The following is a 27216-nucleotide window of genomic DNA, read 5'->3' on the forward strand; positions in this document are numbered from 1 at the left end:
GCTGACAGTGGGAGAAACTCTTGAGTACTGTAGTTCTAGATGATGTTATGGATTTCTATGCTACTTAAACATTTGAAATTATTGGTAGTAAATCTGCAGCAGATTTTAAGTTATATGAATGCTACCATTCTGATTCACAGCTTGTTAGAACTGAGGAAAAAAATAACATGCCCTTTACTAAGAGGGATGGTTTATATCTTAGACCCTTTTTTCTGCTGTTAAACTGGGGTTTTTCTCAGATTATATTATTGCTGTGAACTTCCAGACAACATTAGAACTTAAAACCAGTAAAAAATACTTAAAGTCACCCAAAAAAAAAAAAAAAAGAAAAAAAAGAAAATGGCATATCCCTTTGGAAATCCTCGTATGCCCAGCAAAATGCAAAATGCTCAGTTTCCTACTATCACTACATTCATGCCCAGAAAGAAGAATATACATGATCTTAATGTTTAAAAACAGCTCACTTAGAAATCTGCAATAGCTATGAACACAACCAGCTGCCAAAAGCAGCAGTAGCCAATTACAAAGCTGAGTACAGGAATGAGCCAGAGCTGTCCATTGGCATCTTCTTCCATTTTGCTTCAAGGTTGAAGATTCTAAAACTGCTCTTTTCTTCCAACACCTGGTGGTGGTGCTGTTGCTCCTTGCTATGCAGTAGCTTAATCTCCAGGTTTTCACCTGGCATATGACCTCGAATTTATTAGAGTTTGTTATCTAGCACACAGTGCTGGGGTAATATTTGAATATTGTCCCCCTTTCTTGGCAGGCTGTTAACCCAGGTGTCCCTGCACTTCCATAGGTATCTGTTAAACATTTGAAAGATCTCCTGGAAAACTAAACTCTTTTGAAATTAAATAAACAAACAAAAAAGAGCACAAAAAAAGCACCAGCTTAGAGAAAGAAAATTAGACAGTAGGATGGGAACAGAAAGTACATGAATTGCTCAGAAGCGTTTGAGTTGGAAAAAGAAGGCAAACATACTGGTTTTGGGGCAGTATCATACCTAATCACTCAGGCAATTTTCCAGAGAGGAATTTCATTCATGTAACTAGTCCTATTTAGTTCAGAGAATTAAACTTGCTCATTTAGGTGTATATAGAGATCATAAAAATGCAGAGCTGTAAATATCCCCCAACCTGCTGTGAGTGTGCTTATAAGCAGGAATTATCATTAAGAAGACAAGCAGCTGCTATATCTGAAAGACTCTTGCCAGTGATAAACACAGTATAATTCCTGCATAAATTTACAGATTAGAATTTCCAGCATTTTATAAGTCAACTGAATTCCAAGGGAAAAAATGTATTCCTTTGACTTATTGTTTATTATGAGCACCAGGTATGCATCACAATAGATGAAAACTTGCTTCAAATGTAAAAATAAACATTGCAGGCTGGGAAAAGTTAAGCCATAGCAACAAGAAAATGGAAAACAAAAAAAAAAAGCAGAAGTTATGTAAATTTGCAAAATCTTGCTAATTATTTAACCTTATTTTTAAAAAAGCAAAACAAAACCTAAAAAACAGAACAACAAAGTTCTGCTAAGATAACTCATTTAAAAGTCCTCATATTTATGAGCTGAAGGATACATAATTAAAATGTATGAACAAACACAAATTAAATTGTAGCAATGGCTTTTTTCATGCTTTGCAAATCATCTACATGTCAAAATAGAACTATCTTATTAAAGAAAAAAGCAAACACAAAAGAGAAAAACATGACTATGTCAAGCAGGACCAGATTAGTTTTTATGGACTATAGATTTGAGATTAGGGCACCAACTTTGGGAATAACATTATGAGTTGAGAATCTCACCTTTCATTTTAAAAGGGACTTTCATAGAGAAGATCTTAAAAACAGGAATGAGGATTAATTAATTCCACATATATGCAGATAATTGCAATGAATTTAAGCTATATCACCGAAATCAGTCGTCATGGAAAGAGCAGAGCCACATGCAAGGAAAGGGAAGCAAGTAAAGATGAGGTTTGGTGTCCTGTATTATCTGACACCCTGAATTCTGTTCTTCAGTTGTTACTGACTTACATCACATCTACCTTCTTTCTACTTCTCAGTAACAAATGCAGTTAGAAATATATCCTGAGTGATCCTGATTTTGAATCACATTTCTCCTCATACACACACACACACCCACACACACCCCACTCTGTTTCTTTGCCTATGCATGTTTACTATCTACACAACCTACACAGTCCTAAAACTCTAATAAAAACAGGAAACAGAGAGCTTAGGCAGAGCTTTCTGTGTCTGGCTTTGTCTCTGTTTCTCTCTCCAAAAACTGGAGAGGGGTAGGCATAAAAAAGCCCATGTAGCTAAAGTAAATTAAACCAGAAGAATAGTGACTTATAAGAGGAAGTGACCATATTTTGCAAATCATTCAATGTTGAAAGAAAATACAAAGCAATAAATGTCACAGTAGCATCATGTACGTGCACAACTGTATCTACATCACCTGAGAAGAAATTCAAGCTCTGAATGTGCCAGTGTTAATTTGAAGAAAGGACGTGCATCCCCCTCTATTAGTCACACTCGTGCTCGTGTAGTAGCATCCCTCCTTGTTCTGAACACCAAACATGGAAAATAAACTGTTTCTTCTGGCATCTCCGTGACTATATGTCTATATCAGGGCAACATTTTCCTAAAAGGAATTGAGGTGATACATCCATTCTTTAGTAGTGTAATTGCATAATTTGCACAATAATGTCATTATTTTTTTCCTACCTAAATAAAGTGCCTAAAAAAGAATAAGAAAATAGTAATTTAATAGTCACTAACACCATTTCCAAGTATTTTCTCATTCACCAGCAAAATACACATAACATTTTTTTATGCCAAAAACCAACAGGAAATTTGCTCCAGAGTTTTAGATAAATAAAAAATAAAAATTAGTATTGTCCATTTCTAAAGTCTATGATTCTTGTGATTTGACTTATTTGAAGTGCAAAGTCTTGCACCTGGAGAAGAACACTCTCATGCAGCAGGGAGTGCAAGAGTCATGAGTCATAAAATAAAAGATAGAAAAAGGGATTTTCTTTGTCCAAAAACGCTTCTTTGCTTGGAGCGTTCCAACATCCCATTTCCCCAGATCAGGCAAAACAGAGAGATGGAGGAAACTTTATAGTTGAAAACAAACCATCAAATTCATAAATTAGGTTCTGTGATCTCAGAGTCTGCATTTACCAGGAATTTAAATCAGTGACCCATGAGATCTCTTCTGAGCTTTTATCTTTCACAGGTTTATTTCTGATTGTTATGAGTAATTGAGAATTCCTGCCATACCACAGAACAGGAACCAGTATAATGTAAGGTCATTGCCTTTGATGTATATTTTTATATTTCTACACAGTAAAACATCGTAGGTCTTGTGAAGAATGATTTTTAAATGAAAAAACCTTTTGATAATTATGCATAAAGCTTCCAACCTATAAAATGAGGAAATGTTCAACATCAGGCCTCAATGCACAAGAAAAGTGCATAGAACAGCCTCTTTTAAAGTATAATTTTCTCCTAGTGTGCTTTCTTTTAGCTAGACTTGCCAAGCCTTTCTAATAAAAACATTTTTTCACTGTGTGAAATCAGTGTCTGCTTTCCAAATAAAATTATGAAAAATGTCAGGTAAATGTAGTAAGACAAATTTTTGTATTTTGATTAAGGTACCTCAAACAAAATTTCAGTTCAATTACCTCATTTTCTTGTAATCATGTATAAGATGGATTCTGTAGTCTCCCACATGATGTGCTGTGGCCATAAAACTGACAGGCAGAATCTGCTTATTCATTTAGGAAGATAATGACATTGTCCCATTAGGAATCATATCAGTCTTGGTATTGAGTAAGATACATTGTTCTGTCAGTAGGAAAGGACTGAGCAACAGGCAAGTGGAGTTCATTCCCCTAGAGAAGTGTAACAGAAACCTCAAAGTAAAATATTTCTGGAGATCGATACAATGTCATCCTTTCCTCACATGCTCCTGCTTGCAGCCACTCTGGATATTTTCACGATTGGAACATAAATGCATAGCACAAAATCACCTCTGCCTGACCTCTTCCTCTCTTTCTAGGCAGGATTTAGCAAGAGCTCAGACACTGCTCACAAGCATGAGGGGGAGCAGCTGCTCTGGTGCCTGGAGTCAGGAAAATACTCCCAGCTGCAATCTCTGTTTGCCCATGGACAGGCAGAGATGATTCGTGTGATCTGAGGAGCACGCAGACAATGGCTTGGTAAACCCCTTATCTAGAGAAATGAAAGTCTCCTCTCTCCTGAGGAAACCACCAAGCACCTCACAGTACTTGAGGTGTTGTGTTTACCTCTTCCGAAACAAGTTTGAACCGAACCCTATTTTCCTGCTGGCCCAAGGTGGAACAGGTGTCCCACACAAGCACTGATAAGCTGTGAAGGGCTCCCCATGTCTTAAAATGACACGTTTAAACCCTTACCAAACAAAAAATTCAGTCAACAGGAGTAACTCACAACAGCTGAAGAGCAGATGTCTTGAGCCTTCACTGGGGCCAAAGCTGCAGAGATCAGATTCATCACAAATTCATGCACAATGGCACTAAGTTTCTTTTGACAGAACACTTTGCAACTCCATGGTTAGATCTGCCCCTTCCAAGTGCCAGTTGCCATTTTGACAAGTGTCAATTCTTCTGTCAGAGAAGGCAAGTGATCTCATGCTACCAAAGATAATTATTTCAAATTTGTAACTAAAAGGCTTCTGGTGAAACCAGTGTGATGAACTAGTGAACACTCAGTTCATTAGCTGTCATCCAGCTTGACATTTCCATCTTTCAAGCAGTATTGCAGAAAATCAAAGATACACAGGGCTGTGCTTCAGAAGCTGCAGAAGTAGCCATACTGTATTCAAGAAAAGGGACTATGAAGGTTACTGCTAATGGGATGTAGAAAATTACAGTAACCCATAGGCAGATAAAAAGTGTTTGAAAATTAATTCTTCATGTGCCCTTTAGATACACAGTTACAGAATTAACATTAATAAAACAGAATAAGGACATAATAACAGAACTTAAGAGCATAATATTCTGGAGACAGAAAAACAAAAAAAAAAATCTTGGCACAAATGACTGATCTTATGCTGTGGCATTTTAAAAGTCATCCAATGTAAATACTGTACACTGTACCCATGTGACCAATGCTATTTATAGGTGAGAGTAAATAGGTGAAAGTAAATGAGTGCTTTTTAACTGAACTCGTTTAGGGCAAAATTCTTATGCAAATGATATAATCACTATTCTATAATACCTTCTATATGTTGTGCTACAAGACTTCTTTAATTATTGTTTTCATTACCCACTTTAAGCCATCAAATATTTGAATAATCGTCTGCAAGAGTTTATCAACTGGATTCCTACCTTAGGTACTCTCTGTAAAAACTGAAAAAAGTGTTCTGTTTTCTTCCTGTCCTTTTAGTTGAACTATTTTCTTTTTAATTGTTTTCATTTCCTAGTTTTATTTGTTTCTTTTGAGATTTCTCTTCGCTGTGGATTTTAAAATCCATACTTTCTTGGTCTATTTAACAAACCCAAAATCTATTCTGAAATGCTTTAAAATTTTCACACTCTAAAACTTTTCCAGTTTTCTTCCAGAAGACAGGTACATAGTGTTTGCCAGTGCCTGCTTAAGTGTTAAATTAATCTATTGCTTCCATTCATCCTACTTAGCTCACTTATTTTGTATTGTCACCTTGTGTACGTGACATGACAGGGATGGCACAGATATCAATACATTGAAAGGAATGTTTCATGCCTGTGATTTAATCCCTGGATCTGAAATTATGTTCCTCTGTGCACTCTTTATACTGATCCACTCAGGGCAATTCCTCTCCATTGGTATTACAGACTTCAAACTGAGTCCCACAGCTTTCTAAGGATATAATTGCCAGCTCCTGAGACCCTTCAGAAATCACAAGCAGAGCAAACACACACACACTGTGGCACTCTTAAACTTGTGTTGCTCCTCGAGCAGGAAAGGTCTCAGTGTTAGATAACTTCTACAGCTAGTTATGGCTAAGCTGTCATTTAGCAAAGGAAAATGTTAGATACTTTATTAAGAATAGGAAAAACAATTTTTAAAATGGTAAATACAAGATACGTAAAACATTCTCAGGACTTAAGAGTCAGCTGACTGCTTGGCTCCTAGTTATTAATTGGTGTGTCTATATCAGTGATGAGACTTTGGAACAATTCTACCACCTACTCCTGGAATTCTGCTTCCCTTGGCTAATCTTCTTCTTTGACCACTGTACAACTTCAGTGTCTTATTGAGGAAGTTAAACCTACAAACCTACTGTATTCAGCCCAGGTCTGCTTGGAACAGACCCTTCTCTAAAAAAATCACCTTTCATCAGAGATACTCTTCCTTCTTTGTCTTTCAACTCTTTTGGGGTTTTTTTTCAGCAGTCCAAGCAGTCAGGATTTACATGAAAAAACAGTTGTGAGAAACAAGATTTGGTGAAACCTCAGTCTACACAGAGTACCCAACTGCTACCCTCAGCTTATATGAATCAACCTTTCTAGAAGTACCATCTTAGCTACTTACATTCTTTGCAAGGGAAAAGGACCATGTGATTCCAGGATCTCAGGTGAAGAACTGCTTGTCAATTATAGGCATCTAAATTCAATAATTTAGATCTTCAAATGCAAACACCATGGCCATTCAAGAATTGTGGCATTTCTTTAGAGACTAATTTTCTAGCCACTTATTGTTCCAGTACAGTTAACGTTACCGAACAGAGTACAGTGGAGTTCCAGCCTCCAGAGTTACAGTAAGAATTCCAGACTCAATTTCTCTCCTGCTTCCCTTCAGAGATGGATCATAAAAACGCTGATTTCACAGAATCACAGAATATGCTGAGTTGAAAGGGACCCACAGGATTGTGGATCCCAGATCCTGGTCCTGCACAGACCATCCCCTGGAATCACACCATGTGCCTGGCAGCACTGAGCGCTCTCAGGCTGGTGCTGTGACCACTTCCTTGGGCAGCTGTTCCAGTGCCCAACATCTCTGGGGGAAGGATCTTTTCCTAACATCCAACCTAAACCTCCCCTGACACAAATTCTCTCACTTGCACTATAAATGAGGCTTCTGCTCCCTCTTTTTAAACTTTGAGGTTTTCTATCTTCTACATAAGTGTGAACATAATGCTTGTTTCAGACTTCTTTGCAGGAAGGATCACTCAGCATAGTAGGACCAAGTGACATGCCTGTTATTAGATTCATACATTCACTGTGAAATCTTCAAAGAGTCTGCACATGAAATGCTGGCAGCACAAATGACAGATTTAGGACCCAACATTTTCTTCTTTTCCTCAAATTTTGTGAACACTGCAGGTCCTCAACTTAGATTTCAAGTTGCTAAGATTTTTTTTATATAAAGTAATTTGCTTTTGAATAATTTGATGGATCTGTGGTCTAAACCACATTTGTAGTTTTTTGACAGAGATGACAGATCAGTGATTTCCTCTGACACTAAAAGGTGGCCATTATCTTTTACAGTGTAGTCATTTTCAATATTCAGAGTCTGCATTCATCTAATTCAAAGAACAGACACATATCAGTGAGAATCTCTAAACATTTCTACATTCCTGCTAAGATCTCTTTATGTGACTTTGCATGCAGTTAAGTTTATCCTTATCCATATAAAAGCCTGATGGTTACATTTCTGCACAGTAAAACCCAAATAAATACTGGGAGTCATAAAAAGTTCCTTTTATTTCTTTAGGCAGTGAACTAAAGCAGTGCAGAAGAGGCTAATAGGTTCTGCAAAGCCATTGCTTTTTGCCCTTGTGCAAGTGAGCAGGACAGGAGAGAGAGTGACTGAAAAATTGTTGTGACAGGCTCTCAGCTGGCCATAACTCTGAAGTTGGAACCACTGGTACTCTTCCCTTAAAAGTCACCAGACTAAACACACTAAAATAGCCTGCAGCATCAATGATTTATTAAAACACACACTAAAGCAAGTGACTTTAGAATGTCCATTTCAATATAATATGGTGAGACAGAGTAAAATAAAAGGGTTTGCAAACAAATCTTTCCCTTATTCACTGTATCTCACAGAGTAAGTATTTCCATTCTTTTTTTCTAGGTCAAAAATTTTTATCAGCCTCCTGGACTGCAGCACGTTTTCTGTGGTCTTCTCAGTTTTCCCATTCCTTCGAGGAAGCTTCTGCAAGCCCTCCCACAGGTTTCTGCCAGGTCCATGCCCCCCTTAGGAGTTCCATGCCTGGAACTCCTGGTTCCAGTCCATGCCTGTATTTGTGCAGCAGCATCCTCATTCATGACATTTATCACTCCCCATCTGTCCTATCTCACTCTCCCCCATGTTCAGTTGTCTCCAGGAAAAAAAGCAGTTTCCCCATTTTCTTGTTGGTACCATGACACTGGTGCTGTAGCACTGTGAGCACTGACATCAGGCAGCCTTCCTGCCTGCTGTTCAGTCACATTCCTTCATGTACACATACAATAAAGTGAGTGAGAGAGGATATTTATCATAGTTATTTCCAGTGACTGATCTGGTCCCTGTAAAATTAGCACAAGGTTGCATGACAACTTATCATAGTTATTATTTTGGAAATCAACATATCATTGACTCCTTCAGGGCTGGAGGGATGAGTATTTACATTAAGACTGACTACAAGAACCCAGTCACATCAGCAACCTTGTCCAAAGAGCAATCATCTGTTCTCTGTGAGTTTCCAAGGGTGCTGTAGGGCAAACCAAGATGGAAATCACTGTTTCTCTGAGGCAAGAAGGCCACTGTTGTTCATTGTCTTTTAACACTTCTCTGTAGGAAGAGAATTACTTTGGACAGCCTCAGAGTTGGACTCCAATAGGAACAGAAGCTTTCTTTGGAAGGACATGAGAACTTCATTTCCTTTATGCAAACAGAAGTGTCTGATACTGCCAGCAACAGGAAATACTCCCTCGCAAAGATGCAAGCTGCTGTCAGTCACTGGTATCTTCACTCTTAAAGAAGGAGGATTTCTCTGCACTCAGAAACATCTGAAGGTACTCAGGGAGATGGGAGCTGTCACCTGATGCACTGGATTTTATCAGCAAACTGGAGATGCCATGAGAAATTTCAACCAGCAGCAGGCTTTACAGGTTTGTCCAAAGTAACAGAAAGAGAACAAAGTGGCCTACAACTCTGCTGGCTCCCTAACTGCTCCAGAGCAGAACAAGCCACACTTTACAGCCAGCTACCCTGCAAAGGAGATGTGTAAGACAACATGACTGGAATGTGCTATGCTGATGTAAAAAATTAGCTGTATTTATTTTCCTTCTTAACCAAGTGATATTTTGTACTGAAGATTATCTTTCTGAATATTATTTTTAAATTTTTTAAATATCTGATGCCTTTCTGCAAATGCTTTGAATTGAAATATTTGTTTAATTTTAACATTAAAAAAATTAGCTTTACTTGCTTTTTTAAGCCCAGTTACATTTTTCCCCTTAAGCTGTTTGGCTCTTTTGCTCTCCTTTATAGCTACAAGGAGGAGTATGTTATTATTTTTGGAAATGTTGCCTTTTATATTCTTTCTTTATTAGTTACCCTGGTCTCTTAATCTTTTCTGGATATGTTTGGGTGTTCTTTTCATCTGGAAGTTTATTTAATTTTTTCTTAGTACAATATGTTCTGTACTTCCAAATCTGCAAGACACTGATTTTACTTAATTTTCTCTCCTTAAATGTTCACCCTCTTACAATTATTATGTTTCAGGTTCTGGGGTTTTCACAAAATATATTAAAGCATTCATCACGTTTTCCCTTTGTTTTCTGTCTCAACATCAAATTCTCCTTAATGGAAAAAATAAAAAGAAAAAGAAAAGGAAGACTTAATATCTAATTTGTAAAGGGAAGGGAATAAAATACATTTAATAGTGTGTTAAGAGATAGCTAATATTTTTTAATTAAATTGTAATATGGAAAAAAGCACCGTATTTTCATAATATGGATGGAATTGCAAATCTTATTTATGTATCAGTTGCCAAATTTACGGAGCTATTTCAGAAATTTTAAAATTTTAATATGGATTGTATCTTTCATTTTAGTGAATATTTGTGTATGAGATGATTAATTAGACTGATATAGCATAAAAATGAAGTTTAGTGTTTGCAGTCAGGCTAGCAATGTAGTCATCATAGGCAAAATCTGCAAAGTGTGAATCAGCCATGTAAAGGCCCCCATACCTTTCAGTTATTTACCTTCTACATTTTCATGGGGCTATAAAAGTGGTGCCCAAGCTGTGCTGGAATCTGGCATTCTGGCTGCACCAGGGGAAGGTCCCACCCTGGAAATGAAGCTGTCTATGATAGAATCAGGTATGAGACACTAGAGATTGCAGCATCCTGGACTATTTTTGTTCCTGGCAAAAACTGACACCTGACAAGGGACAAACAGTATTTCTGAGATATAAATGCATCTTCAATCCCATTCCTGCTCCTGGCCTTGCAATACTTTGTGGCATACACATGGGTTACACTTAAGTTTTTACGGATTACAGTTAAGTTTTTACTGAAGCCCATAAGTTGCATCTCTCCTGAACATGTATTCCTTGTTTGACAACAGTGTAAAGCACCTCCAGACAATGATTTTTGTTAGATTTCTGGAGACATCTGTCTTTCTTTATGTCTATAAATGCATCTAGACAAATCAATAGCAGTTTCCTTTCACTTCAGGTCTATGCACACAGTCTTTATGTATATTACAGAGTCTCACAGAGGTTTGTATGAGTCCTTCAAGTCACCTAAAGACACTGCATAAGAGGTCTTGCTTGCAGTCTCTAAGATTTCATGAAAATCGAGGTTATTAAAATCCACCTTCTTTTTATTCACAATTGTCATTATTCCTAACAACTTTTAAAACATAATGTGAACTGGGAATGAACCATGCACTTTAAAAATGCCAAATATTACAGTCTGTATTCCTAAAGTAATAGAACTTATTTCTTCAAGGGCTCAAGATTAAAATATTTCCTATCAGTAGCATTAGGTTCAACCTGAAGTTGAAATTATCAGTTCATGGGTCGCAGTTATAATTATCTTTTCCCTCTCAGACCTTAATAATCACACAAACCATCTATAACAGACTGTATAAAAGGCTTTATTTTGCCTGGTTTTGCACATAAATACTATGTTTGTATTTACTTCAGATACAAATGGTGCCACCTGCTCCTCTTAGTACCCTGACATTTGGTGCTAATTAGATGGACTTGCATTATCAACAGCACAGAAATACAGTGCTGCAGCAGACTTGGTTACCATGGATCCTAATGCACTCAGCATTCCACAGGAAATTTAGCAGAGCATAAGAAATAAATCTATTCCTGTGTGAACCTGCACCAGTTCTATGACACTATATAGGTACATCATCAAAGTCTTCTAAATTCAAGGGTAAACACCATTATTATTTCTAAACTTTTATTAATACTTTCTACCACTGAGTCACCATGTAGGTGAAACAAAATTGCGAGATGATTTTAAACACCCTGACAGTGCTAATGGAAACAAGTCATGCATTCAAGCTGTAAAGGGGAGTAAGTCTCAACTGGGGATCAGCTGCTACAAAAGACTACTGGCATCTGTAAAGGAGAAAAGTCAAAACTATTCTTACACATAGGAGTGTCACACTGAGTAGCTGCTGTGAAAACTCATGCTATTTGTTCCTTTTCAAGCCTACCTGAATGTACCTAATTATTATACTCTAGGACCTAACAAATCTACTAATCCAAAAGTTGCTTCTACAGGGTGATTTGAGATAGCTTGATAAACTCAACAGATGAAATTAAATGAAAAGGAGAAAGATTATGCAGAAGATGAAGAAAATATAAAAATAACAAAGAAATTAAACCACTAAATAAGCAGACAAGATTAAAAAAATTTCTTTCTCCCTTTCTCACAGTGACATGCATATAATTCTCTCCATCTGTTCTAAGGCCCAACAACTCTCTATTTCACAGTTGAGGTAAATTATCAATTTCTTCTTCAGGCATCAAACTCTGATGTTCTTTGAGGTTCCTCCTTCGTTGTCAGAATTGTCAGCATTTCTGAATTGTACACATCTTTTAGTGCTATGGTGCCACCATTTCAGTTTCTTTCACAGTTGTTCCCAAACACTCACACTCACATCTCAAAGGAAAAGTTCAGCACCTGAATTATGAATTGCGCATCCTCTGTTCTCTGAATGGGCTTTTCTAACAAACTGCAACAGGCAAGTTTGAAAATTAATGCCTTCCTCTTGTAATTAGAATGATTCGCAGTAGTATGAAACAAAATGCTGCAAATAAGGTAAAAACCAGGGATGGATCCACTTCCCAAAGCTACAAGCCTACCAGCACAATGCTAGGAAATATCAGGTATGATACACAACCACACAAGGCTCAGGCTGCTATCTCCATACAAGTCCTCCTGCTGCCTTGAGAAGGCTGACCTAGAACAGAGGCTAGACAGAGTTAAGAAATAAAGCAGGTATTTATTAAAAGGCCTTAATGGATACACCCTGGGCAGCACAAGAGCCTGGACAGAGCTACACCCAAGATGAAACCCAAAATGGTCACAAAATGCATGATTCGTCATGAGTTCTCACACTTTTATAAGTTTTGGTCCATTTGCATATTTGGTAATTGTCCAATTACGGCCCCAGATTATGAAGTCACATCCTCCCTGTTTTCTCTCTTCAGTCCACAGTTTGTCTTTCTGGCCCTGAAGCTTGTAATGGTTGTCCTTGGTCCCAGGCTAGGAAAAGGAATTGTTTTGTCTAGCTACTCTGTGAAAAGAGATTACCAGCACTCAGAACTACACACCTAGGCAGCACAGAATCTGAAAAATATGAAAGCTAAAACTTAAGGTATCACTAAAATTCATCACAATTGAATTCTATTGAAAATATTTAATCTTTAAAAGAGGAAAGTAATTTCAGAATTACCTCATTAAGGTCAATTTACGTAAGTGATATAGACCAAGATAAGTGGAAGAAGATATGCCAGTAAGGTCTAAAAGTTTTTTATGGGGTCGTACAATTAACAAACCACTGCATGCAACAGAAAAACAATCAAATGGGTGGGCAACACATGATTTGGGACAGGATAGAAGTAATATTTTATCTCCTTTTTTTCTCTCTCCTCTTTGGAAGGTGTGAATGGACAATGGACCTAAGTTTGCATACCATATTTCTCACAGCCTATATTACTAATCTATCTGTATTTGAATTATCAGTTCTTAATTGTGGGAACATTTCTATACCTATCAATTCCAAGTGACAGTGAAATCTCACAGCATTAATACAATGCTTTAAAAAAAAATCTGAAACTCTGCAAATGGCCTAACAAAAGTAAAATATTCTCTGATTGACTGAAGACTTTGCTTTTTTTTGAGCCCTGAAAACCATTCAGCCTCCACAATCGCCAGATGTTTCTCCCCCACCAAAGCCTGCCATCTCACACAATTGCACAGCTGGAATGGTATCTGTGTCCACATAGCTGTTGTGCATTCTTACCTCAGTAACCAAGAATTTATCTGTTGGATGACATGAATACTGCAAAGTTAAAAAGGAGCTGCTTTAACACCTGGCTGAGGAAAGCCTATTGATCAGAAAGAGGGGCTTGGTTTTAACAATTGTTAGAAGAACATGGAGCTGGTTTAGTGGTGAACATGGCAGTGTTGGACTAGATGATCCTAGGGGTCTTTTCCAACCTTAACAATTCTGTGAATCTTTGAACACAAAAGTCTCCTCAAATAAGAGAGGCCATCAAGAAATCTTCTGAACTAGGAAAGCTTATGTTAAAGGTGAGATTTCCACAATACAAACCATGGAAATAACTTCTTTCTTGAATGACAACTCATCAGGATCCAAATATGCTCCATTTCTGATGTCATCATACCGCCAAAAATTATTCTTTCAATAAAGCTGAATAACCCATCCCTGTGATATGTGTGCAGTAACTCATTAAACTATTTTTTTCAAGGGGTAATTGACCATAAATGTTCCAATTTTTGAAGATATTTAAGATAAAAAAGTTCTAGAGGAGCATTAAATTTGCATTTTTCTCAGTGTTTCATTCTCTTGTAGGAATTGATATAGCTGTCTTTCAGGAAATACATAACTGTTACATGGTGAGTTTACCCAGCTCCTGCCTGAGATTCTACTTCTACAATCATATCTTTGATTTTAAGGAAGAGGTTAAATGCCCAATTTAGACAGTTTCTGCTGGAAAATAGTCCTATAGGAGGATGAATCCATTGTCCAGAGACATGGAAAACTACTAGCCATGAATGTCAATATTTTTATCTGTGTGATTCATCATAATCAGGATGTCATTCACACACACTATCATTATTCTCCATCAACTGTGTGCTCCATCAGAAGTATTTACTGTTCATGCGTGTACTGTACACAATAAAATACTATACACTGCTCTGATAAAATACATCTTTTTTTCTGGGTTCCAAATCATACATTTTTGTCCTCATCTTAAGCTATAGACTTATGGGGAGGGTTTGTTACAGAGTAACACTTCTCTATAGAATGTAGTTCCATTACAGTAAATATAATTTCTAAAATACTTAGCAACATTTTGGTTGTAGGGAAAATGGTAGAAAAAAACAGGACTATGTTATAAATGGAACTGTTGCATATTAGAACTGAACCAGTTTGAAATTTTTGGTTACGTGCATTTGACTTTTATTTTAGATAACACACTAAAGTATTCTCATTGGGTGGAATAAGGCTTAATTTTCTTTTCTTTGAATTGAAAAATGGACTGGTTTAATTTCAATTCCAAATGCCAAAATCCTTTTTAAAATAGAAGATTGATCTTCTTTGCAGGTCTGCTTCTCAAGAGGATTTCCTGAATAATGAATTAAGAATAAATGTTTTGACCCTAATTACATTTTTCCCCGCTTTCCAAAATAGGCTCCTTATGTGTAACAGCAGTCATTTTAAATGCTTTCCTTCACCTAAGATTAGGAACAAGGGAGAGGGAGGGGACTGGGAACAGTTCTCCTGAGGCCTACCAGTGCAGGCCAACACAAAGGCCTAAGGCCCAGCTCCCACAGCATCAGGTTCCCTTTCTCCAGGCTGCCTGCTATGACTCTCAATGATTTCTTCAGTCCTTCACCTCCCACTTAGACTTTCTATTGTGAGTTGGAGATCAGTAATACAAAGATTAGAGACAGGAGGGGGCATTGGAAAAGGCAAAAGATTTTTCTCCAAAGTCATCCTTTGTAGACCCGCATACAGGTAGGGATTAAGAGGAAGGAGATTTTCTACAGGAGATTAATGCATACTGAGACATATGTACATGCATGCTGCAAACCATGTCAATATTTAAAAACTGAATGCCCAAGAGAGCAGGTCTGTATGAATGTCAAAACCAAAATAATAGTGTCAAATCATCATGATTTGATCAGAAAGTCAATCACATACAAAGTTGAAGAACATATGATCAATGAAAAGTTTTAATAACACATGTTCTCCATTAACTCCCTACTCTCTAGGGAGGTATCACAAAAACACAAAGTGCAAGCACTTAAAATTACTATTTGCTTGCGGGGCTTACTATGGAACATTTCTACACAGGTAGAAAATATATTTAAGACATTCTTTAGGTAGTTAGAATAATTCATAGGATCCTTCAGCTATGAAATGCTACTGAGTTCAGTGCAGTCCTGCACTGATGCATAAGTAGCCCCCATACAGCCTACCTTGCATGACTGGAGCTGTATTTCTAAATATTGCCCAGCAATTTCTTTGTATGCACAATTACACCTGAAATGCTTGATCATAATGTAATTAATTCCTAACACTGAAATAAGAATTAATTTTAACTACCATTAAAAACTTTTGGAGCACTTTGAGGAAAAAAAAAAAAAAAACAAAAATAATCATAAACTTGTTGGCGAATGAATCAATAAACTGAGCTATAGCAAAATGTACAATCTCATAAAAGAGTTACTAAAGACTTGAATATAATGAAAATAGTTTGAAATTTTGAATAGCCACATTTCAGGCAAGCAAACATAATACTGAAGCATCAGCCAGAGATATTGTAAATGACCAACAAGAACAGAGAATCCCAAGAAGAGAAAGGATGCTTGTCTTTATGTGTATGAATTCTCTAGACACAATTTGAAATATGAGTACAAATGAGCACCTTCATAATAAAAACCAATATATGCTCAGATGCAGCTTTCTAAAATTGAATAAAAATAAATATATACACCAAGGAAAAAAATTAGTATAGGATTTTTTTTACATTGTTATTTAAGGAGCACTGTAAAAAGGTGAGGAAGGTGGTAAAACCTCCATTCATATCCTAAAAACATGCTTTCTTGTTTATAATGTCACATGTATTACTGGAAGTAAACATAAAGCATTTATGTTAAAGGCTCCAAAAGCAAGAGCCAACATGATTCAATACTACAGTGAAGGAGGTTACAAGAAATTTTAGTTCTTTTTTTCAGAACAGAGATTCATGTTAAAAGAGAAAAAAAATAAATATATATATATTTATATGTACATACAGTGGGGAAAACAAAACCACATGACAGCAGACCAAAAGAGCGATATGCATTGTAGTCCACTCTCAAAAACAATTTTGCTTTCATTGGTACTAGAACATTTCAGAGGATAGCATTGTTGAGATCAAATTCTTGGTTGGTTACCCTTTTCATAGGATGTTCATACTTCTTGTCTCTATTTCAAGGTTCTCTTCAACTTGACTACAAAGCTCTGCTTATTTTCACCCTACTCATAAGATCTAACTCTTATCTTCTGAAGTGAAAAGCAATGTAGCTTTCCTTCTGATCCTTCCTTTAAAGCTTTTCTTATCTACTCAGCCTTTGATTACTGACCACTCTGTGATTTCCACAAAGAATCAAGTTATGACTCTCATTGGGGGGCCATATCCTCTCAAATCTCATAACTCTTCATGTCAATAAAGCAACACTCACGTACAGCATTGAAGGTCTGGCTATACATCCTTTGTATTTTATCTCTGTGAAACTAAGTTGCAAAATCTTTGTTCTGGTGTTCCAAACCCTATTTCCTTTATTATCATCATAAATTACATGTAAGATTATTTCACAGAGGAATCGGTAAAAAATTTCATATTAAATGGAAAGTGACTTTAAAAAATTCAGATTTTTATATGAAATATAAAGGGTTATTTCTGAAATTGAAATAACTGTACATGATGGTGTTTGGTCAAAGGTTGGACTCAATGATGTTGGTGGTATTTTCCAACCTTAATGATTTTGTCATTCTAATATATTCTTCACAGTGGTTCTGTGAATTGCAGAGATTCGAGCAATTGCAGATATCAATTGCAGGTATCACTCTTCAAGCCAGCACTCAGAATGCTCCTAAAACTGCCACTTTTAGAGTCCTGGTCAATTTTTCAAAATTTAAAAGGAATAAAATGAATTTGTTGCTTGTTTGCTGCAGTTTCAAAAGCCATAGTCAATTTAAAAAGTTACCTTGAAGTGCTTCTAGTGCTGGAAATTATTTGTTCATTTCAAGATGAGAGAATAATTGTTGATCTACCTGAGAGTCTTTGAAGAACTGTACTTTCTAGAGTACAGCTCAGGAAAAAGTCCACCAATAGTCAGAATCTAGCCCTAAGAGTGAAAAAGCACCCATATTTTCTGAGCCAAACAATGTTTACGTGGCACTTAAATTTCAGTGGACTCATACAAACAGGTTTGTGATGTGCAAGTGCCCCCTCTTTTTTCTTCTTCTTTGTTTGAAAGAATAGAACAGGAAAGTCTGTTCAACAAAAAAAACTGAAAAAAAATCAATCTCTGGCCCAAATATATTATATTTAAGCACATGGAAAAATAAAGAACAGATTGGAAATAAGGGAACCCTGAAGAGCATGACCTCAGCACACCACCTGCCCCATCACTGCAGAGCTTTGAAGGCGTTTGGATCTTTTAATTTTGTGGGGTCGGGTGGAATGTATGTAGCACATAGACCTTCCCTTTCACTGTTTTACATTTTAACAAAGTAAAAAATCAACCAAGACCATTCTTGGCTGCCAAAACTTCAGTAAATTCTGAGTCAAGCAGAAAAACCCCAGAGCATTAAACAGCCATTGCCTACTGTTATGACCAGAGATACCACCAAAGGATGCACACCTCATTCCACGGTGTTGCTTTAATAATCTGAAAGTCATCTATTTTCCACAGGGTCTGTGAGATCACAACACCAGCTATATTTGTCTCAGTGACAGCTCACACACATTATGTAGATTCATCAAAGTTTTTGAATCCCTAATTTCTCTGTCTCCTGGTACCATCTCTTCACAGCATGAAAGGATTTTAGCCAGAAAAATTAAATATTTTATTTATTTAAGGCAAAACCTAAATATAAAACAAAAATGTAAATATTTTTCAACAAGTCATTTTAAAATAGTTTTGCATAAGTCCACAGGATATTGCATCCTTGAAATCTGGGGTATTATCAGTAAGCAAATTGTCACATATTCAGATCTGAGGAATATTTTCTGATAATCTGTGTACAGGGGACTGTCATTTATTGACTTCCATTCTATTTCTATGTGTGAAAGTGCCTGTAAGAATGCTAAATTATCTCTTTAATTAATATACATAATTAATATTAAAAAAATATTAGCATTATCACCATGATTTTACAGGAACCTGGAAGGAAGATTGCTTTGTTGAGAAAGCGATGATCAGAGCAACCATGGAATGGAAGCCATTTCAGCTGGTTTGAGCAATCTAAAAGTGGGACACCTGATCCAATTTAGTCATCTAGGACTATTTGCAATCTGTAAAGAGAGATGGGCATCCTCACAGGGTAAGTCATACCAGTCTAAGCAGTTTACAGAGACATATGGAGGTGGCCTGCCAGAAGTTGGAGAATTAAGTAAATCCATTCTCATGAGCTCCTTCCAAGTTCAAGCCTGCAAGCCCTAAATATGCATTAGTCCAGAGTCCAAATCATTATGCCCAGTCATGCAGTTTAACCAATGTGAACTCAATATAACAAATATACCTTTTGTCCCCCATACACTGATTTTAACACAAATTAAGGACACCTGTGCTTCTACCTGACCTTTCATAAGAGCCCTTCATACAAAAACATCTAACTCAAATATTGGATACAAATAATATTCTAGAAATACTGAACTATAATTGGTACATTTAATGGCTACACTTAACCATTGAAAGACAAATTCTGACCTCCTTTCCTACACTGAATTATACTAAAGTTCATTGTGTACGTCCCATTGATTTTTCATGGACTACTTCTGCAATAAAAATTCTACTTGGTAGATTTAAAAGCATCTACATCTGTTTACAGGTGACCAGTCTGAACTCCCTTCCACAAAAGATGAGCAATAACTTATAAATCAGGGACATTTCACGGGTGAATAATTACTCAATGTATTGAAAATGCTCATGATAGAAAAGCAATCCTAAGTATTTCCATTGCTCCTTGATGAAATAACTTCATTTACCCTTACTAATTCTATAATAAAAATTAATATAATTATTAAGATATATAGGTTTGCTTCTGGCGTTGGTAGTCTAAGATCAAAATAAGTTGAAATCTATTTTAATATCAAACAATTAATCAGAATAGAGGTCACAACAGAAAGATAAATCATTTCTTTTGTTTCACCATTTGCTTTTCCCATTTTCTCGTATCTTTTAAATTGCTTATATCCTGTAAATCAAGTACTAACTAATAGAGAAAATAATATTCTGTGGGAACTTTTGCATCAATAATATATTTGCAAGTCACTCCATTTCCCCTCAAAGTCTTTTGCGTCCAATGGATGTGATTGGTAGCAAAGATTCCACAGCCAGCTTAGCTCCTGCTAATGCTGCAAATCCAACTATTGTGATTTTTATGTCAGATTACTGTACTCACACAAAACAGCAATAGACTTTTCAGAAATATAAATAATATGTCAAAAGTTATTTTGGGTTTATGCAGAAGATACATTTCAAATGGGAATCAAGAAAATGGCAAGCAACAACAAAAGAATAGAAAGAATAAGAATTACCCTTTCTAACTCTTATGCCTACACATCCCACTTACAAATCAGAAAGAGGGAGAGCAACAGCTATTTCTGTGTACTCTAAAACAGTCCCTCCTAAGCATTAGTGCCTCTTGAGAATTGTGCTAAATTCATGTATCTCAACTGCATCTGTTCTGATTTTCTTAATTTTCTGTAGGTCTCATCAAGAAAAGAAACTACTTTAGGAGTGATTTGATGGTAATGGAACCATTACTCAAACAAAATAGCAAGTCATTGTGCCACTAAAAGATTCACATTCTGGTTTTCAATTTGTCCTAAAAACTTTTCAGAATGTGATTGCATACACACCTGAGTAAATTTACTTCCTCCTATTAATATTTTTAGGGGTAACTGTAATTTCAAAGAGGTTAGTTAAGAAAATAAATAATATCTCTGAGAAGTTCCTAGGTATGCATGGTTTTTATTATACTGCAGCATGATTTTTTTCAGTGGAACAAACAGCTCATTTTGATGGAGCAAATTGAAATTAGGCTAATTGACACAGGTCTCTACACTTTTGGAAACACTTCCATCTTTATTTTTAGAAGCATGGTCAGACATTATAGGCAGTTAAAGGCTGATTAGGATTGCAGAGTAGTTAGAATTCTAACCATACAAAAAGGGGGGAAAACTCCTTCTGCGGGGATGTACATGAAGAAAATGTATAATCAACATTTTTGTTGAGGTTTTATTTCAGAAACGGCCATATTAGATTGATGTTTTATTAAAGGACCCCATTTTGCTGTTCAAAGAACATAATGGATGCCTTCAAGGGATTCTGTGAGTAAAATCCAGAACAAATCTCAATTGAATTTTGACTTCTTTTGTCAGATTTGAAGCTGAAGCTGTGTTTTTTCCTATTAAAACATGATATAGTAAGTGACTTTCATGTTACATTTCTATCTGCTTAAGCATACAAACACAAACATATATCTGCTTGTATAATCACACACAAACAAATACATACAAATACAAAAAGAGGACTTCTGAAATTTTTGTTAGCTTGAAATCAAATATTAGCAATCTATGAGGTTAATGAGAGAAAATCTAAATAGATTTCATTTAATTCCCACTATTCTCTCTTTGAACTTCATCATTAATGGTGCTTTCTTTTACTATTACTTTTTACTTTTCGGAAAAAGTGATGTTGTATGTTGTCTCTATTCAATGCAATTATTAAAAGAGTATTCTGCAATATCTTTGCCTTTTAAATAATTGTATTCATTCTTTTGTAGCCTTCTTAAGAAAGACAAAATCTAGAAATTTCCATTATATGGGACTGACAAGTAATAGCTCAACAACCAAGAGTCAAAGCGAACAACGAGTCTGGTCAGTCCTCATTATTTCTAAGTAAAGCTAAATCTTCAACTACCAAAACTGGCCCCATGGTAGAGTCACCTGGGAAGCTGAGGGTAAGGAAAAATTATATATGAAGATGTTAAATTTAAAGTAGAGCAAGAGGCATAGAGTCTCTGCCATCTCCTGAAACCACCAGGCAAGCACTTTCTCTTGAAGAATCAATGGGAATCAAAGGATGAAAGAATACTCTCTCTGCCTTTACATTTTTATGCTGGGGCACAGGAATGAATGAAAACCTTTCCATCTCCTCACTTCCCCTCCCCACAGAGAACCCAGCTAGAAAAAGATTACTGAAGACCCCTGAAAGGATCATGTCTCACTAAAAATGTTTTCAGTGAATATAGAAAACCTACACCTTGAATAAATGTGTAAAGTAAAGCTTCTTGTAACCTCTACATATGGTTTAATCTTGGGAGTGCTCCTTTCTTTTCCATTTTGTTGTAGTAAGATGAATGAGTTTCCTCTGCAAAGGCCTTTCTTCTTCTCAAGTAAAATAGTTAAAGGGTAGTCATTGAATTATTGTTTCATGCTTACTAAGTTAATGACCAATTTGATATTTTTTAATTCCAGAAAAGTCAGAACAAGAAATTCCTAATATTTTTCAATGAACTATTCTAATATTGAGGATTTGATCAATGTACACTCACATTCAGAAACACAGAGACCTAGCTTCAAATCAATAGTGGCAAAAAAATTACTTTTTCAAAGCTTAGGTGAATCATTGCTTTCTGTAACATGGCAAAAATCAGAAAAGAAACAAATGGGAAAATTCAAAAGAAACTTATTATTTTACTTATCTCCAGAGCACAAATTCTTATAGGAATAAGAAGAAACAGCAACCACAAATAAACAGGATTTCAAAATTCAAATAAACTGTTCAAGTTATTACAATGCTAGACTGCAATACTCAGTAATGTATAAGAAAAGAAAAGGTAAGAAGGCTTATACCCCTGTGTAATTCTTAACCTTAAAGGAAGATAAATTCCTTTCATACTTCCAGTGCTTAAAAGACTCTTGATTTTACATGGAAAATAAAAGAGAGAAAGGTTTCTCACTATTAAGCATTTTCTAGTATCTTCATAGGGAAAAAAAAATGCTTGAAATTGGATTAGACCAGTAGCATCCTCACTGCAGGCAGCAAAAATTTATAGCTTTGAATAACTTGACTAAATAGAGAACAGGGATATCAGTTTTGTTGTTGGGAATTAAAAATGTTATATGAGAAAAAGAGTCAAGTACCTCCTAAGTAAGATAAACAGAAAGGCATAATAAAATACATCTCAAGCCTGAGAAAACTTTATACCTATCACTTTGCCTTTTGATATCATTGGAGAGAGAGATTTTCAGAATGTGCCTGTATTTTGAGCTTTTGGATTTCTTTCAGTGTACTACTGCCTACTGACATCACAACACCACAGAATCACAGAATCATCAAGGTTGGAAGAGACCTTCAGGATCATCTAGACCAACTGTCAATCTGGTACCACCATAATCACCCCTAAACCATATCCCAAAGTGCCACATCCAGTCACATCTTCAACTCTTATAGAGACAGCGACATGACTTACAAATTGAACTCATGGGCAAAACACAAAGAGAATCTTATTTTCTGCAGTGAACAGATAAAAATACAGGAAAATTAGAATAAATTATGTTTTTACATTTAGTCTTCAAGTTCTGAACTAGAGATGGGAATACAGAAGCACGGAATCTCAGAATGGGTCAGGTTGGAGGGGACCACAGTGGGCCAACTGGTCCAACCTCCCTGCTCAAGCAGGGTCACCCCATAGGACGTGGCACAGAACTGCATCCAGACAGTTATTGAATATCTTCACTGAGGGAGACTCCACAACCTCTGTGGGCAACCTGTTCCTATGCTTGGCCACCTGCACATGCCTTTAAAGAACTGAGCTGAAAATCAGGACTGAGATGCTACACACAAAATATCAGAGAAAGCCCACTGCAAGGAAAATGGCAATGGGGAAAGACCATAAGAAGTTCAAGGTTTTCAATACAAAGTTATAAACAACTAAATGTAACAGCTCTTATATTCTTATTAAAATTTGGAAAATCGGAAAATCATTCATTTTTTTCACTTACCACCATTATTTCAGAGCAGACATGGCCATGAGGAATGCCTTTGGCCTCTCAAGGAAAAGATAAATTCATGGGTAGGATGCTCTTTAATTTTTAGCAGACATAGAAGATCATAGTACACACACAACTATTTTGAGGGCTGTGATATGAAGAACCAGCCAGGATTTCATTGTTGCCTCTCTTTTGTGCATGAGAGGCCCTGACAAATGAACTGAGGTGTGCCAAGAGAATTTGCAATTCTCTGAGTCTAAATTGGGTTGGAGGTCATTCCCCCATTCTCTACCTATAATATTCCTTAAATCACAGGAGATTTATTTTGAACTTACTACCACCACCACCACCTCTTAATTCAGTTTACTTAAAATTACCATATTTTGGGTACCTTTGTTATTCAACACTTTAAATTTGAGTTAGATAAGCATAGGGATCATGAAGAATTGCCACTTTGCGTCAGATCTGCTTCTGTTCGAGTGAGGACAAGTTCTATTGTGGCAAGCCACTTTTAAGTGGTTTTAGTCAAGAGTCCTATCACTCATAGGTACTTTGCAGAATAATTCATTGGTTTTTACCTGCTTATTAAAATGCACATGCAATTGCCATATGTGACCTCCCATGTCTTTGTCCCATCACTTAGCACCATGTTAACTTTCTGGGCACAAGAAATATATTTTCTTTCTATTTTCAGGTTCAAAGAAAACACCAGAATTTTTTTTCCATAAAATATAAAGATATCTGTTTCAAATTAGAAATTATTTTGGATCAAGATACAGCCTATGCATTTCACACAATACTTTTGGTAATTCAATTTGACAGATGAGGCTGAGATAAGTCATGCAACCATCTGTGGTACCATTTAGAGCTTCCTAAACTACAACACATACACCAGTCATTCCACCTGAAGAACTTAAAAAACTGACCTATTAGCCACTTAAAATAGCAATAACAAAATAATCCCTTTCCACATGTGGGTAACTATCCAGCCATGATTTACTGCTATATGAATCAAGGTCAAGGAGTAAAGGATTAGAGTAATGAGCTATCATTTAGCTCAGTGAGGAACTGAATATTACCCATTTTTTTGTGAAATATGTGGTAAAAGACAGAAGACAAGCCTTTGCTGAAATGACAGAGGGAATGCATGGCTCTGATATTTCTGTGTGAGTTGTATCTGTGACTTGTGAAGCCCAGTGCAGTAAGTGTTTGAATTGATGGCACAATACACATACAATAAATATGATGCTACAGAAAGTGCAGGAATCCATGTTCTTGGAGACTTCAAAGTGCTTCTGTGTGACAAGCCCAAAAGAAGTGGGGTGCTGGCAAGCAGAAAGCTTGGAAGGGCACCCCTATAACAAAGGCTACATGAAAGTGTCAGCAAGCAGCCAGAAATCTTGGGACAGCAAGTGAAAAAAAATGTTAATGTTCCATGGGGAAAATATTTTTTGGTGAAAGAAGAGACTGCCAGGAAAATCAAGGCACATCACAGACAACTTATGTATGTAGTGCAGAAAAATCGTGTAGTGCTGCTGGCACTACTCGGAGATGGTGGTCACAGCCAGCAATGCTGGGAGTGGTGGCAGTAATTAAGGAAATGACACAAGGAGCCCTGATATTAGGTAAAAATGTCTACACAAAAAGTAACATAATCAATCTGCTGTAGCCACAGAAAGTAACACTCTCATTATAAACTTGTCAAGTAACACCAAGAAAGCAACATCTTTGTTGAGAAGATCAAAGCCAGCTGCTGATGTGTCTGCTGTATTAGGTGTCATGACAATTGCATCTGGGTATGATGCCTGAGCAAGCACGTTTACAAAAACTAGTGACAATTACTTCAAGTTTTTGCTCAAACTTTTTAGAGCCTTTCAGCTTTATAGTATGATACAAGATCCTTCTTTTGTACATGGGGACAAGTAATAAGAACATATTGATTTGCTTTTACTTTCATCCTCAAACACAGTTTGTAAACTAAATAAGGAGTTCAAGACTTGATCTATCATCAAGACCTCAATACTTTAAACATAAATGTAATTTTCACTGTAAATACTTTAGGGTAAACAATATGAAAATTACCATGATGCACACACTTGCTAAAAAAAAATCATATTGACAACTACAGAGAGGGTGATAGAGGAGGTCATTGAAAATATAAATGGAATTGAACCACTTGCGCTGGTCTTAAATAAAATCTGTACCATCATTGTATTTGTGCAAATTAACTACTAAATTTCTCATACATTGTCCATGAATTTTTTCTTCAGGCTAAAAAATGTCACTCTTTTCTTACAACTCAGCATTATGCATTGGAGAACTGAAGGGAGACAGAAAAGTGATGAAAAGAAAGCAGCTCCTTTCTGTCACTCCTATAAACAATTTACAGATAATGTTTTACTTTCACAGTTACCTGTGCATTTCTTGATGTTGCTATTTCTTTTTCCATGTGATCCTAACTTGCATCCAAAATTCTCCTCCCAAAATTCTGCAAACCAGACATTTCTTCGATTGTTAGCAAGTGTTCTGCTCCGAAAATATCTATCAAATCCTACATTGAAGAAAAATGAAAGAAGCGTTAAAATATGATACATAAAAAATATAAATTTAAAGACAGTAACAGATTTTTTATAAATATAAGAACAAGAAAAAGCTTTAGATACAAACTATTTTATGAGCACAGTCGCATTTAAGGATTAGACTTCATTTCAAGGCCACATAAAATCATGGGGTAGCTCTTTGTTGAGCCAGGAGACATCAAGGACACCTATAATTCTGCTTCTATTTATATAGTTAATGACACAAGTTGAGAAACTAAAGATTCTTACTTAAACTTGGTGATCACCAGCCTTACCCCTGAAAAGCTGTCATAATGAAATCATGATTAACGTATCCCATCTGGATTAGCTCCTTACAAATATTTCCCTGTGGCTAAATTCTCCATGTAACATCAATAGTGTTCATTTTTCCTAACCAATTACCAGTTTAGCACACTTAGCCAGACATATGAGATGTTACTATATCCAGTACCCTCACAGGAATAAGGTACTGCAAACCAACTTCTACTTCATCCACCAAGAATCTTTCTTTATACAGTAACTTCTTAAAGTTTAGGAGTGGAAAGCGGGGCACAGATCAATCTCCTCCCCAGAGAATAATCTGATTAATTATCATTCGTACAATACTCTCCTTATTTGTCCCCAAGAATGACAAAACTATGGTTAAGAAGCTCTCAACTCCAGTATCACCATTATTAGACAATTACAAGCCTGCCTAATTGCAGATTCTGCATCTCCTCATCTCAACAGATATATCAAATTATTGTCGTATCAGGCAAACTCAGGTAACTTGCTTGGAAAGATTTCCCTGAATTCCCTGCAATCAAGGACAACATGTTTTTAAAATTATTTTTAAAAATATCTAAAGTACTTGAACTTTGACAGAAAATGAAAGGTTTGTGCCACATTCATCTTACCATCTATGGATGTTCTTTTGGGTAGAATGGTTACTGCTCCTTCAGCAATCTCCTCCTGCTGCTGGACTGGTGAAATTTTTGACCCCCAGCTGTCTGAGCCAATCCAGAGGAAATGTCCAGACTGATTCGCTTTTTTGGCTGCTTCCAGTACTCTCCTGCAAACAAACAAATGACCAATTAAACAAATTCCATATGAGAACTTGAGAAACCCAGCAT

At 36.3% G+C, this 27216-nt stretch overlaps 1 protein-coding gene across 1 annotated transcript in view; it reads right to left on the reverse strand.

Moving 5' to 3' along the window:
- The window catches only part of GRM8 (glutamate metabotropic receptor 8), a 316661-nt gene that overhangs the window by 145842 nt on the left and 143603 nt on the right, over positions 1-27216 (reverse strand). The window contains exons 5-6 of the mRNA XM_058804561.1: positions 27001-27155; positions 25939-26076 (exon numbers count right to left, since the gene is read on the reverse strand). Coding sequence (XP_058660544.1) covers positions 25939-26076; positions 27001-27155 — 293 coding nt within the window. The remainder of the gene's footprint in view (positions 1-25938; positions 26077-27000; positions 27156-27216) is intronic.

The sequence above is a fragment of the Ammospiza caudacuta genome, chromosome 5, assembly GCF_027887145.1.
Source record: "Ammospiza caudacuta isolate bAmmCau1 chromosome 5, bAmmCau1.pri, whole genome shotgun sequence".
NCBI lineage: Eukaryota > Metazoa > Chordata > Aves > Passeriformes > Passerellidae > Ammospiza > Ammospiza caudacuta.